Below are 14,959 nucleotides of genomic sequence, written 5' to 3'. Positions count from 1 at the left end.
TAAATAAGTTTTGGCTTTTTCCAGACATAATATTCTGAAGTATTTTAACCAACATACTTGAGCCTTCATCTCTAACTCTCAGCACACCTGTCCTGAAAGAGGGGGGGGAAAAAATGTGATTTTTCTTGACTTTTCCTTTCCACTTTTTTTCCCATTCACTCCCTGCTGTCACAATGACCCTGATCTTTTGGCTTCGGCTATGCAAGGAAAAAGCAAGGAAAAACCTGTTGCTGACAGCAGCCAGCCGCTGAGGTTGGCAGCACGTGTGCAGAGCCAGCTGATGGAAGCCAGTGCAGCCGGGGCCACCTCCAACCCCATCCCACTGCAAAACGGGCTCTGCGCCCTGCTCCACGCCAGCTCCGACGGCTATTTCCCGAAACAGTGCTGACTGTGCTTTCTGCTGGTGTTAAAATGTCAGCAGCATCACTCCAGCCCCACATGCCACTGACACTAGTCAGCAATTCCGGGTAGTTTTCTTGGCATGGAGTGGCTTTTAGCAAAAACTTCTGTCCTCAGTGTGAAGCAGAGGGATCCTGAGCAGCCACAGTTCAGCAAGATCCCTGACTCCTGTGCTTGGTAACTTTGCCACTCGTTACAAGTGTTTATGCAAGCACCAATCCCAGCAGATATCCTCTCTGAAATTATGGTTTTTAACCTTAGACAACATTATTAAGAAGAAATGACAGGTTTCTCTTTTACCACCAGGATGACAAACCCAAACCACCACACATCCACAGCACCACTAAATTCATGCCCGAGTGCACAGGCAGAATGGTAGCCAGATATGGGAAAGGAAAGAGATGGAAATTGCTGATTTCTGCTCAATTTCTGCCGGCAGGGCAGCCGGCCCCGGACAACAAAGAAATCTCTGTTCCCTTTCGCATCATGCAGCAAGCAACCGCCCGCGCTGCAGCTGAGAGTCTGAACAAAGGGACCTTTGGAACAGAGCTGGGACCGAAAACATGCCCTGTAAGCCACTTCCCAGCACTTGCCACACTCCAACTCAGCGCTGCAGACCAGAAGGGCTGTCACCAGGAGCAGCCTTGGCTCACGTGATCCAACAGGTTGGATGCAGACCTCTAGGGCTGCTAGAAATGAAAGGGAACCCGGTGCTCATTCTGAAATGTCAGTCCCACCCTCAAAATTCAACAAGTGCATTTCCATTTACCACCAGACTCAAAGCCCCTGGAGACATTTTTTCCTCCAAGTGCTGCTATTTCACACTCACCAGAAGGAGTTTAGTTACTTACTGTATCCGACTCACTAAAATTTCAACACAAGCCATGCTGAACAGCAGCATTTTCTGGGACTGGTTGGTATGATTTATTTCCACATTTCAGACAACATCAATCTACAGACCAAGACCACAGTTCTTCCAGCAGCACCCCTCTTCTTCTCAGCAGCACCTCCCCTCTCAGCAACATACAGCACAGCCAAGCTTTCCTACATGTGCTCCTGGTTGGGTTTACTACTATTGTCACTTCGTTTTGAATGGACAAATGTGACAGTGCTTCAGTGGTGAGATTTCCTCGCCATGCCAATTTGGTCCCAAGTAAGAGGAATGCAGCAGCAGGATGATTCTGGTGGTGTGGGTCTGCATATGTGGCTAAAACAGAAACAGCAAGTCTGTCCTACCCTTCCACATACTCTGTGCAAGCCACATTTCCACAATCAGATTGACTCTTCTCCATCAGATGTAACTGTTTTTTGCCCCCTCCTTACAGGAGGCTGGATTTATGCTGAAGAACCTCCAGCTGAACTTAGAAGAACCCCCCCAGGAGTCTTTGCACCTCTGGTATCATCATTCCCATCATCCCCCATGTGTCCACACATACACACAGCTAATCCAGAAGTAGACCCTGATGCCTCTTGGCAGAAGTTGTACCTTCACAAGTGTCCTCCCCATTAGAACTCTGCTTGATACTCTGAGAGGGAGGACCCTGTGCAGGTACAGCTGCTGTGTTCCAACCCACCTTTTTATCCCAGGAGAACCAAGCCCTCCACTTGCACACATGTGTTTCAAAGAATGCCTGCTGAGAAAAGCCTTCATCCTGTCATACACAATGTGATCCTTAGTTCTCCTGGTTTTACTTTGGAATTGCTCTGGAACGTGAACCCACCTTCCCATGGCTCACCTTAACCAAGTAAATCCTACCTCAGACTCTAAATTACACACATTGCATGCCTTGCTATGCCACTTATCCGCTGCTGAGCAATAACTCTTGCTGGAGAGGTGATTTCAAGGAGATCTGGAGGCCCGGGTGAGACCGAGTGCCTGGAAAACTTGGCAGATTGGTTCCATTCACCACTGAGTGACTGGGTTGTCTATACAAAGATGGACAGGTACTCCCTGCCCAAAGAACCACAGAGTCAGTAGGCAAAAGTTTTCTGTACCCTTTTTCATGCCATGTTCTTGACCCTCAACCTTGCTGCAGACCTTCATGTACACACTGCCAGTGAAGGACAAAAATGCCATCAAACTCACGTCAGTGACATTTTAAGTACCTTATAGTGATGTCAGAGATTATGCCACATGAATGAGGCTCCTTATTCCTTTCAGTTCCCACTCCTACTGTATCTGGCCTGAAAGCCTGGCTGCTCCTCTGCCTCAACTCCTTGCTTTTTCTTTCCTTTTGGTTGACTTTTCCTTAGCTTGCAAACTCAGCTGAGCTCCCAAGAGGAAGGGAGGAGAAGCACATACTGCTGTAATCTTGAAGAGCCATATTCCAGGCCAATACTTATTTGCTTGTTTCCTTGCAGTGAGATAAGCTTTGCAATCTGTACACACCCACTAGTCCAAGTGCCGTGATCCTTCCAGCTTGCCTTGTTCCACCAGGATCTGTCTCTCCCTGCCTCCCCTCCTCTCCGCTGCAGGCAGGTGTCTCCTTTCAGCTTTGGTACTCTCCCACGAGAAGGTAGCAAAGGATGCCTCTGCTCATTCTCAGTGGAAATGGCACCGTCACCATCACCCACAGACAAAACAGACTCGGAGGAACTTTCATTTTAATCAGAAATTCTGCACTTTTCAGCCCTGAGATTACCTTTGCTGCACACAAAGTGTCCTGGTGCCCCGCCATCAGCAGGGCTCAGTAAAGTCCCTGGATGTGTACAGCCCCAAAGTTAAGTGAATTGAGGTTTCAGCAGTGGTGAAATGTTGCATATAGGTAAAACCTTCTAAAATGAAGGCCTTGTTGCCTTTGTAAAATCATGGCTCAGGCCTGTTGCTTTGGCTAAGTAGAAAAGGACTGTGGGAAAGAGACACAGCTGAATTAGGGGTAGAAAAACATGCTGCGTGACCGTCGTGTGCTCACATGGAGGTGTATGGTGGTTGGCTGAATTATGTTTGTTATGCCTTAAAACTGTGTAAGCTGCTAACAGGCTAACTGCTTAAAAAGGCCTGGTTTTTGCAATAAACAAGCTCCCTCTTGCACCTGCCTGGAGACTCCGTGTCATTTCATATCCCAACAGTGAAACACTAATTCCACCGTGCACTATGCTTCCAAAGAAGCTGGCCTTTGAGCTGCTCACACCCATTCAGAGGTGCTGGGATTCCAGGTCTCCACAGGGCTCAGCAGTTCAGCTACTGCTCTGCTTCTGCCAAGGGGAAAAAAAATCGGCAGACTTTGCTATGAGATATTCTCTGCCTGACTGCTGGGAAGCATCCCAGCTTTTCACTGCAAAACAAAATGCCCAGGGCCCTTCTAAAACACCCGCAGCTTATCAGCTCTGCTGTAAATAACAAGAAAGCCAGAATACAACACCAAACAAATATTTATGACATGAAAACTATTCATAAAAATGGTTTCATAAAAAGCTCTTGGTAAGGGTGTGGATAATCCTCATCAGGTGGAGATTTCCATCTAGCTGTATGAAAAAAGCACTGGTAAAAACGTGATGCTACATGTTACACCTCTAAAAGCACCCATCTGTGCCTGCAAATACACAGATGTCAAACTTCCCTGCAGACCCCAACACATCTCAGCCCCTCCCCTCCTCTACTAAGTCACTTCCAGGCAGTGCAGGCAGATGCTCAGTTTGGTTGTGAATGTCTGGCTCTCACCTGAAAACTCATCAGAAAAATTCAGTCCTTGGGATGATGCTGCTTCACCTAATCCTAAACATTTGGGTGATGCTAACAAAGGATTTGCAACTTGCCTGACCACTCCTTCTGTGTTGCCAAGGGGAGATGAAGGCTGATGCACCCAAAGGAACATCATGGAAAATCAGTGGGATTTGGGCATCTCACTCCTGAATGTTCCCTGGAAATAATACACCAAAACCTAAATACATCATAAGCTGGCTTCCAGTGACACCTCCCAGGAACATGAGGTCCCTTCTCTGCTGCATGAGAACCAGACTCTCTAGGGAGCAACTTCAGCTTTTCCTTCCCCAGGCAAAAGACCTGGGTGACACCTGAGACTCCCTATGTCCTCCTTGACAGCCCACATAAATCAAGTCAGCACTTCAAAAGCCCTCTTGGAGAACAGAAATTCCTCCAGAGACATGTGCAGCCCATGCAGCTCAGATGTAGCTCACTATTTAATAAAAAAAAAAAGGAAAAAAACCCAGAGAAAATTCTTGGCTTTGTTTGCTTCTTTCCTTTCACTTATTACACCTACTTGGAGCAGACAAAACCATTTTGCACAGCAAGTTGGTGCTGATAGATAAGACTGCTATTCCTCAGCACAGCATCCTACCTGTATTTTTCCTAGTCCCTGGCTTATCCTTTCCTAGGCTTTCACTTACAAGCGCACGTTTTCACGTAGTGAAGGAGAAAGCAGTTCCTTTACCGTGATCAGAATTAATTGTTCATTATAAATATCTGGTCCTGACTGAGACAGACTGAAGGACAATATGTTAACTTGACAGACAGATCCATCTTCAAAAATATCCACTTATTACAAAAGCAGCACACAAAATTAGGAGAACTGAAAACATTTTTAAAAAAATACATAGGTCACTTTTACGTTAGTCCTGGTTTCATTTCCTGGCTCTGATGAACTTCAAAGCTGCTGCAATAGACTTCCCTCCACTGGGGGAAAAGTCTGCAGCAAAACAAACTATTGATCCTTTTTATCACTATTGCATAAAAGTGTTTCTTTTACATCCTAAAGTTCGGTAGCTTGAGGGTAGGGCATAGCAAAAAATAATTGAGAAGACCAGCCGTGCTCTTTATTCCTTCAAAGGACATAAGGTAACTGTGCAAAAAATGAAAATAAAAGTGAGAAAGAGAGGGGGAGGAGGAGGCCCAGAATTAAAATACTTCAATACTTGCTCCTTCCTGTTCCTTGGTCCGAAGCAGGGCAGATCTGCTGAACCTTCCCCTGCTGAGCTGAGGCTCCACAAAACTTAACTTTTTCCTCTGCCATGACTGCGTAATTTCTTTTTTTCCTCTCCCTCTCCTCCTTCCCAAATTTCTCAGACATTACACCCTGGTGCAAAATCTCCGGCCAGGAGGATGTCAAAACACCTCACTGGGGATCAGGCAGCCTCCGCATCTCCTCCCTCCCTGGGGCTCACTGCTAACTCAGCCACCTGACCAGCCGGGCTCTCCGTGCTGCCAGAAATATTCCTGCTTCACTATAAATCTCCCACAGGACAAAAGCCTCCTCCTGCCTCGCATCCATATTTTGAGACAAAAATGTAGAAGTAATCTAACCATCAGCCGGGTTCCTCCACCTCCTCAGCCCGTCCCCAGGCACACTTTGGATGAGGTATGACCTAGCTGGTTTACATGCACTGTGAGAAGACACGGCAGGGTCCGTTGGAGAGACCCCTGACACCTCTCCAGTGGAGCTGAATGTCACCTCCAGAAAAACATTCCCATTTTTGAGCACCGCCTCCCACGAGTCTGCTGCCCCAGTCCCATCTCCATTATCAGCTCCTTGCCATGGCATTCAGCCCCCCCCCCCCCACTAGGCTCCCTGAGCTCATTCAAACCGCGCGCTTCCTGCACAGGACAGAAAGTGCCAAAACTTGGTTTTGGGCCAAAACACCGTGAGTAGAGCAGCTCAACACATCACTTTCCTGCGACAGGATAAAAAATGCCCCTGCCCTGCCACAGGGCTTAATCCAGTCTCGGATACCAAGATAAACAACCCCAGCACAGTCCTTTGCGGGCAAGTCCCCCCACCTGCTGCCAAGAAACACATTTTGTTATGCAATCTGCAGCTGAGCGCTCGGTGGTCCCTCCAGCTACATCCCCAAAGCTCGGTGTGAAGCTCTTGCGTGGCTCAGGCCACCACTGAGCCACCCACCGACCCCACCAGACAGGACCCTGTACAACAGCACCTGTGCAGGCTGAGATGCAAACCCTTCCTCAGCACCAGGCTGAAGAGTTTAATCTGTCCCTGCTCTACTTCTGGGACTGCGAGTCTAAAATCATGAGGAAAATCCATACACCTGGCCTGCTCTCATCATTTCTTAAGTTAACCATGGAGTTTCCAGCCTTCCCAGAAACTCGGGGTTTCCCTCTCCCAAAAGCTGAACTGTCTTATCTGCTGTTAAATTGTGAAGTGGCACAGCAGGGAAAGGAAACACTCAATTTGCCCCTGACCTCCCGCCATCCTGGGGTAGCAAATCAATTTAATCCAGAAGGACATTTAATATTCTCATTGGGAGCTCTTCACATATAAGTGGTTCCTTTTCACTGCCAAGTGCCAGTGATAACTTCTGGTGGTGGTCTGGACTCCTCACAGACCCAAGATTTAGGTAAGAATGTACGTACTGCCTGCTTTTCTGCCATCTTCAGGATGCACCGATCCTTTCTGCTGATGGGAACGAGCACCTGGGGGCAGAGGGAAACACTGGCAACTTTGGGAAACCACTGCCCTCCCCATCCCCAAGCTACTTCTCTCTTTCCTGAGCTCCATGCCCTTCTCCATGACTGCAGCCTATGCAGGCACGACTCCTCCGCAGGCTGGATGGCTGCCTTCCCACCCACTCATGGTCGGGATGCATCCTTGTAAGACACAGAGAACCAGGAGTACTGTCAAGAAAAGTTAAGTGCCTCCCTGCTGGCAATGAAGGGCACTTCAATACATGCTGTTCCAGCTTCTTCCCAGCACTGCCCTCCCCAAAGCTGCTAAACTACCTTTGCTTTAAAATTAGAGATGTGGGATTAAAGAAAAAGGTGTAGCAGGAGGAAGAGCTTCCAATCCCTGTGATAAGTAAAAGTTAAATTAAAAAAACCTGCTCTGGGCAACTGACGGAGCACAACCAAGCAGATGTACAGGCAAATGCAATCCTGCAGGTCTGAACCCTGCCGTGACACTGCAGTGAGCCCTCCTCGTGCCGACGGGCGGACTGCCTCCTTACCAAAGTAATCGGCCTTTGGCCGAGCATCCATCTCCTGCTCCAGGCGCTGGGTCAGTGCCTCCAGCTTCAGCTCGGCCGCCGACGGCCCTTGCTCCGGCTGCGGAAGGAGGGTCTGGCAGGGCAGCTTCACCTTTGCTGTGCTGGAGCCATCCAGGTGCCCAGAGTCTGACCGTGGCCCGCTCACGCCCTCCGGGAAAAGCATCTGCGGCGCATTGGGAGCCACCACCCCTCGTGAGGCCAGGCGCGAGGAGCCCGGCTCAGCATTCCCACTGCTGCTGGCGGGCCTGTGGTTCTGACCGTGGGCCACGAAGTGACCGCCTGGGCTGGGGTAGGCAGCGGCGTGCTGGTATTCCACACTGGGAGCAGCGGGTGCGGAGCCTGGTGGGAAGGACAGCGAGACACCCTGGTACCACAGCTGGCTGCCTTCTCCTCCGGCTTTGGGACCGCAGGGCTCAGCGGAGCCTGAAAACCCTCGTGTGGGCTGCGCTGAGGGTGCCGAGAAGGATGAGGACCTCTGCTGTGGCGCGGGCTCCTCTGGCCCCACCGAGGGTGCCGGTGGGGTCCCGGCGTTTGAGAAGGAGGAGGACCTCTGTCCGGCTGGCATCGGGTCACGGCCCCCGACACCTCGCCTCCCCTCGCCGCCGTTCTCCTGCCCGCCGCGGCAGGGCTGGGGCTCGCCGGGGCTCCCAGCCTGTTGCTCCCCGCGCCCCGGGCCAGGCTGTGAGCCCCCCACTCTGGGGATCCTGTCGGGCTCCGCTTCCCAGCCCCGGCGCCCGGCCTGGCTCCCTGGGGCCTCGGCACGTGCGCCGCTGTCTCCGAAGCCCCGCTCCCCTCCCTCGCAGAGCCTCGCCCGCGGCCCCTCGGCGGCGGGGGGCGGCTTGGAACCCCGCGCCACCGGCGGGCTGGGACGGGGGGGGTGGAAGGCGGCAGCCCCTCCGTTCATCGCGGCCATCAGCATCTCCTCCTGCTGCTGCTGCTGCTGCTGCTGGAGGTGGATCTTAGCCATCTTGGTGGCGAACACCCGCCTGGTCTCCTCGAACTCGGGGTTGTTGCCGGCAGCTTTGTCCACCCGAAAGAGACCGTCCTTGGAGGCCTCGTACATGTTGAGGTCCTCGATGAACTTGCTCGCTTCCAGGCCCAGATCGTCGTACTTGTCCATCCTGCCCGGCTTAGCGGGAAGACCCCCGCCTTCTTCCTCCTCCTCTCCTCTCCTCTTTCCCGCCGGGATGGAGGCAGCGCCGGCAGCGGCACCCGCTCCGTCCCGCCGCGCTCCCGCCGCGCCCGTCCCGCCGGGGGCGTGGCTGTGGGAGCGGAGCGGAGCGGAGGCGCGGTCACCCGGCCCCGCCCCGCCCCCGCCGCTGGCCGCGCCCCCGGCCCCGCCCCCCGCGGGCTGCTCGTCCCCGCTCCGGGGTGGGCGCGCCAGCGGTCCGTCCGAAAACGTCGCATGCGGTTCCAGATGCGTCACTCGGTGTCCGATCAGGCTTGGGAAGGGCTCGGGTCAGGCAGCACAGCTGGGAAGGGGGCTTGGGAAGGGGTGCGCGCGGTGGTTAAAGTCACCCGCGTGATGAAAGGAAGGTGTTTTTCCCTCGTCTCCCCGCTGGATAATATTCCTCTTTTTCACCCTGCAGCCCAGAAACCATCCTGAAGAAGCTTTATGAAAAGTCACAGACGTCCGTCGGGAAAAAAACCAGCCGCACTCCCCCATGAAAAACTGCAAGGAAAATCTCATTCCATAACTATTGGAGCAATTAGTCTGCATAGTAGGAAATCTTATGATTTTTCCTAGTGTAGATAGACATTCTATGCTGGATAGTCATGCTTAAGTGAGCATGACTAAAGGGCCCTGGATCATTGCAGGATGACGACCCCTAGCCTGACGAATAAAGGATACCCCTGGATGCCCAAGGTAACATCTGCATTCCAGCGTTCCTGACACCTTCGGGAATCCCCCAGCCCTTTATCTAGCATCATACATGTAACTGCAGCAAGACCAGCTCCAGAGACATTTAGATCAGGAAAGAAGCGGATGGATCATGATGTCATAAAATTATTGTTGCTTTGGATTTCAGTGGCATATGTGTGATACAAAGGGACTAGGCAAGTCATGTTGTTCCCAAATGCTTGAAAGGTATAGGAACTGCATGTAAAACTGCATTCAGGGTGCTCTAATGTGGTCGGGACACTTCATGCCCACGATTAAAGACTTACCCATGTGAATCTACACTTTACATCCCAGCTTCCCTCCTCTGTCAGCCCAGGCCAGTTGCAAAATTTCCATGGCAAAACTCAGCTGGGGATGCCCAGAGGTTGGGGGTCTGCTGGGCTCGTGGTAGAGGCTGGTTTGTAGGGAGCTGTGTACCTCTAAGTAAACTGACTGGTGCATTTGATCCTACGGGCCCAGGCACGTGTCCTGCATTCCCATAACTTGTTATTGTAATTCTCCCCCAGGCTCCAGGAGGTAGGGCCAAATGTTAAGGAATGTGGAAATTCGCTGCCTTTAATAATGGTGAATTGGGCTGTGACCAAAACATGTCAGAAAAAAAAAATCCCCTCTCATCTTTGACCCATTCCCTTACAAAAACACTCCTGAGCAACTGAGGCCAGACCTAAAATATCCTGCCTCTTCTTGTAAGACTTGGCCCAATGTGCTTAAAAATGATGGCACTGTGAGCCCCTGGAAAAGGGGCTTCTTTCAAGGCAACCTTAGAAGTGCTGGGGCATCTCCAAAGAGGCTCTGAGCAGGACTGAGAGGCTGGAGGCTCGTCCCTGCAGCAACAGCCTTAGGCTGCAGCTTGAGCTGATAAACGGATAGGACTTTGGACTCACAAAAGTTAGCCCAGACGTAGCACAGCTTTAGATAAGGGGGTTTATGGTTTCTAGGGAAGACAGGTGGATGGCAGTCCCAGCACAGGGTGAAGGACAGCAGTGGAGCTCCCCAAGTCCTCAGGACCTGGAGAAAGGGGACCCCAGCACATATTGCTACTAACCATGGCCTGCCAATTTTTTTAAGAGATTGATAATGCTGGAGCTTTTCACAATATCAGGAAAACATCCCAAATATCAAGCAATCCCATCTGTCAAACCTTTCCAAGCCTTCCTCTTCTGTGGGGATGAGGGAAGGAAGGGTATCACAGCTCCCTCAGGCTGATCCCCACAAGTTTCACTTGGGGTGCCTGGGGGCTAAACCCCGCTTTGCACAAGCCCCGACAGTTAGTTTAGCCTCCATCTGGATGTCCATTGTGCAAAGCACAACAAACCCCTGCCTGTGCCAGGGCCCTTTTGGCTGCAGTGGAAAGGATTTGCCTCCCATTTTTGTGTCCGGGAGAGGCCACAGTGGCCCCCATCAGCTGCTTCATGCCACAGGCAGGTGTGGGCTCAGGCCACCAGCAGCCAAGAGCAAGCGTAACTACCTCTTTTGTGGGACTTGACCAAAACTGCCAAGTTTGAGGTAAAGCTCAGCTGGGGCAAGGAAAACCAAAACAGTTTCAGTGTCTAAAGAGCATCCTCAGAAAGGGCTCATGGAAGTCTGTTTTTGGCAACATCCTGGGCTGATGAGGAGAACCACAGCAAGTGACTGAGGCATGGGATGCCTCCTCCTCATTGCTGGCTTCAGAATAATTTTGGAGATGGGCTTAGCTGAGATGCTTAGCTTTCAGCAAGACAACTTTTACCTAAAATGGGCAAGCTCCAATGTTAAAACAATAAGTAACAACAAAGTTGGTACTGAACTACGGATTGAATCCATATTTATATGGAGAATGACAGAAAGGAAACAGAGCAGCAGGTAGATAAGGATGGGAGCGTGAGCCCCAGCACTGCTTTACTTGCTGGAGGAATATGTGACGTGGACAAAGAGCTGTTGGAAAGGAAATTACACATCGTGCACCTTCTTGCCTCCTTCTCCCCAAAGGATGTAAAGTTAATCAGGGGAAGCCATGCTCCCATCCAGCATGTCAGAGGCTCAGACTTGTGTCTGTTCGAGTTTTTTTCTTCCAACACACTGAGATGAGGCTCTTCCATCCCTCTAAGAAACAAACTCTTTGGTGGAGCAGAAGTATTTGGGAATAGATGTCTGTATTTTCAGCTTTCAACACACAAACCAAGGAAGAATCTAACTTCCCTCAGATAATGTCTTTTTTTTTCCTTTCTTTTTTACGGGTGATACATGCATTTTCTGCTGTTACTTTTTATCTAACATCTGTAAATCCTTTTACAGTCTGACCTGCAGGAGCTCTCCACTTTGCGGGGGGGAAGGAGTGGGGGGAAGCAGTCTTCTTGCCAAATGGCTGCTCTGGATGCTGCTGACCTTCACCAGCTATGTAAAGTACATTTCCTTCCTATGCCAAAGGATCAAATCAGCTGTCTGCAGAACAATGCTTACGCGAATGACGTGGAAAAGGCTGCTGAAACCCTTTGGATAGGGAACCCCTCACACTGGGCTTGGCCTCCTTCCAGGCTCCGCATGCATGAGCAGACACTTTGATGGCAAGCGCCTTCAAGGAGGGATCACAGCCAAGCGATTCAAAGGCATTTTGGAGTTGAATTTGCAATGCTCTCAGTGAACGTTAGGCAGCAAAATACCTTTGAAGTTTCGTGCTTGGATTTATTCTTTCTGCAAGATTTGGGCTAGGGGTATTCCCAAGTGAGCAGATGATTAACTTGAACTTTCTGCTAGACTGGAGATGTAATACTACACTGACTTGCAGACCCTTCTGCTGCGATTAGATATGGTCCTGTGTGTTTATAGTTCCTCTGACTTTTACAGCTCATGCCTATTAAGAAATTAAGGGGTCCACGATTGCTGTTGTAGCACAGGACCAAAATCTATGTGCCAATTTGAATTAACTTGTTCTAAACCCTACCCCTTGAAGAGAAAAAAAACCCAAACCAAACTATTGCTTATTTAATCTGTTTTTGTTCCTGTGGGCAAGGCTTACTCACTGCATTTACTCATGTAACATTATGCTGACAGCTTGTAACTCAGCCCCGCTCCACGTGGCAATCTCAGCTGCCTGTGGGGTGGAGGGAGGCCGAGGTCTGGGGAGAAGCAGTCCCGAGTGGTGTTCCCAGATTTCAGCTCCACCTCAGTGGAAGTGCTGGGCCCATCACGGCAGCCTTGTGCTGGGGCAGCACGGCCCTCCAGGGCCGGCAGGCTGGGACAAAGCTCCTCCTGCCCGGGTAAACAGGGAAGTCTCGAATGAGAGCAGGAAGGGGATCATCTGTCTTTATTTCTTGCTGCCACGTTGGTCTCTGGGCTCACATTGCAGAGCGAGATGGAGAAAATGGGAAGAAATTCTCCACCACCATTCCACCCCCCCGCCCCCACCGCCCTGATCGTTTTTGTATCTGGGAGAAAACGCCCTCATATTTTAAAGCATGACAACAGCCCGAGGCTGTATAATTTATGGAAAAACATGATTAGGAGGAGTCTGGGTGCCAATTTATAGCCAGATCTCTCTCCAAGAGCAACTACTGCATACTCACACTGCCTATTTGCAACCAAACGAGTGTGAGGAACCAGTGGCTGGCAGCACACCAGTTAGTTTGTGGACATGTGCAGGGCTGATCCCTGGTACCTGTGTCTCCTCAGGGCCGTAGCTGTCCCAGGCAGGTCGTTTCCCGCAGGACTGTGCACACCACTCTGCAGTGCCTAGATACACGCTCTGGTGTGTTTTAGCAAGAAAGTAATAAAGGCTTTAGTGCTAGAGTATAAACAGAGTGAGCAATTTGTACCATAGAAGTATTTCCAGGATAGAGCCTGGCTTGGTTCTTGCAGGAGCAAATGCGTTTCTCAACTTCTTGCAAAGCAGTGCCACAGCATCTCTGAACTCTCGACTGAATAGCAGAGGGAAATGATGGACTTTCCTTCCAGCTTTCTAATAGAGGTTTTCATTAAATGTGCCATTTATCTGCACCAGCCAGATGCTTTCTACTGGGAGGATGATGCACAGGACTGTAGGACAAATAAGAGGGTGGAGGAGGAGGAGGGAGGGATGAAGCAAGGTGACTGCAGAGATGAGCCTGGGGGCTGCTGTGGGTGGGAAGGCTGGGCTCAAGGTGGGGGCCAGGTTGCTGGATGGGACGCTGTGGAAGTGGGGAGGCCAAACCTCAGCCTCTGCCTTCCAAAACATTTTCAGGAAGGTGGCAGGGCAGGGCTGGGAGATGTTGTTCCTCCTCATGGCTGCCCCAGGGGCCCCTGCATTCCTCCAGGAGGCCTGCCCTGCCTGCTGCCTGCTCTGCCAGCCCTGCCTGCAGCCTGCCTTGTCTGCTGCCTACACACTGAACCCTCAAGCTGCTGGGCCAGCCTGGGCACTGGGGGCAGCTCAGGTGCCCACCATACAGCCTGGCTTGGTGCATTCCCATGCCCTTGGGATCACGGCAGAAATAGATCCAGACTTGGATGCTTTGCTCCTGCTGTAGTACAAGTGTCTACCACAGGGCATTATCTCTGCAGGGAATTATGCTAAGAGTATTAATTAACACTAATTTAATTAACACTAATGGCAGAGAAAGGCCAGGGCAGTATGGGGACAGCTTTCCACACTGCCTTTCAGGAGAGGTAGAGATGCTTCAGAGAAGGGGTTTCAGAATCATGTTCCTTTTTACATGGCTGCACCAGTTCAGTGGGAATGCTGTGGGCCTACAGCTGGGTAAAATGAGGCAGGGAGGGTTACTTGGCAGGCCACACCTTGGGAAGGTTAGAGGAGCCACGGGGAATCACTGAGATCCCAAATAGGAACCCAGGAAGCAGCAGAGAGAGAAGCTGCAGATCCCTGAGCTGCAGCAGCTCAGTCTCTGTGAGGATGGCCAGAGCTGGGTGCCAGGCACTCGGCTGCTGCTCCAGGGCAGACAAGAACTTTTACCTTCCTCTCTTCAGTTTCTCTGTGTGCCATCAGTGGTGTTGGAGTCACTGGTCTCCCTTTGCTGTCACTCCATGGGCTGGAACACTTCCTTTCAGTGGCTGCAGATTTGCACCAGACTAATGCAGACAGCTCTGTTGGTTTTCCTACCCCTGCTCAAAATAATGTGGAATAGTTTGTTTTCTCCATTTTCTACTGAAAAGAGCCTTTTATCAGAACAAGAGCTTGCCTGGAGAATTTTCCAGCTCTGTTTCCCTGCCTCTTTATCAGTGCATTAACACAAACAGCACCGTGACCTTTTAAACCAACATACGTGGCCTCCAGTAATGCTGGGCTGGAAGCACTCCACAGGTCAGACGACATCCTGCCATCAGTCATCGGCCTCACGTGGCTTGGTGGACTTCGAGTGGATTTGCCAGATGCAGTCAGTGCATCCACTCTGTTCTTCCGTGCATGTCCTAGGAGAAGCTCTCTGACTAACAGATGTTTCTAAATGCTCTTTCACATGGGAAAATTGGGAATTATATGTTTTTATTGCACCCTTGCTATTTCATCCAGCCACGTGGCTCTCCAGGGATGGAGACGTACTTAAGAAAAATATTCACTTCTAAAAGCTTCTACAGATACTTTTCACAATCCTTTCTTGGCTTAGCCAGTCCAGCAAGGCACACTTGTATTTCTGTTTTGAGGCAATTAGTAAGATTTGCTAATTACACTGCTATGTGCTTCAAGACAATTGATTTCCCTTTGTAGCAGTAAACAGTTTCCTGTTATGCCAATTC

The 14,959-nt window shown here is 50.7% G+C and overlaps 1 protein-coding gene across 1 annotated transcript in view; it reads right to left on the bottom strand.

Moving 5' to 3' along the window:
• LIMD1 (LIM domain containing 1) overlaps positions 1–8,595 on the bottom strand; it is a 33,652-nt gene extending 25,057 nt beyond the window's left edge. Inside the window, exon 1 of the mRNA XM_069007541.1 lies at positions 7,318–8,595. Coding sequence (XP_068863642.1) covers positions 7,318–8,476 — 1,159 coding nt within the window. The 5' untranslated portion in view covers positions 8,477–8,595. The remainder of the gene's footprint in view (positions 1–7,317) is intronic.
• Between the last annotated feature and the right edge of the window lie 6,364 nt (positions 8,596–14,959).

Source organism: Aphelocoma coerulescens, chromosome 2, assembly GCF_041296385.1.
Source record: "Aphelocoma coerulescens isolate FSJ_1873_10779 chromosome 2, UR_Acoe_1.0, whole genome shotgun sequence".
Classification (NCBI taxonomy): domain Eukaryota; kingdom Metazoa; phylum Chordata; class Aves; order Passeriformes; family Corvidae; genus Aphelocoma; species Aphelocoma coerulescens.
This window is presented reverse-complemented; position numbering and strand designations above follow the sequence as displayed.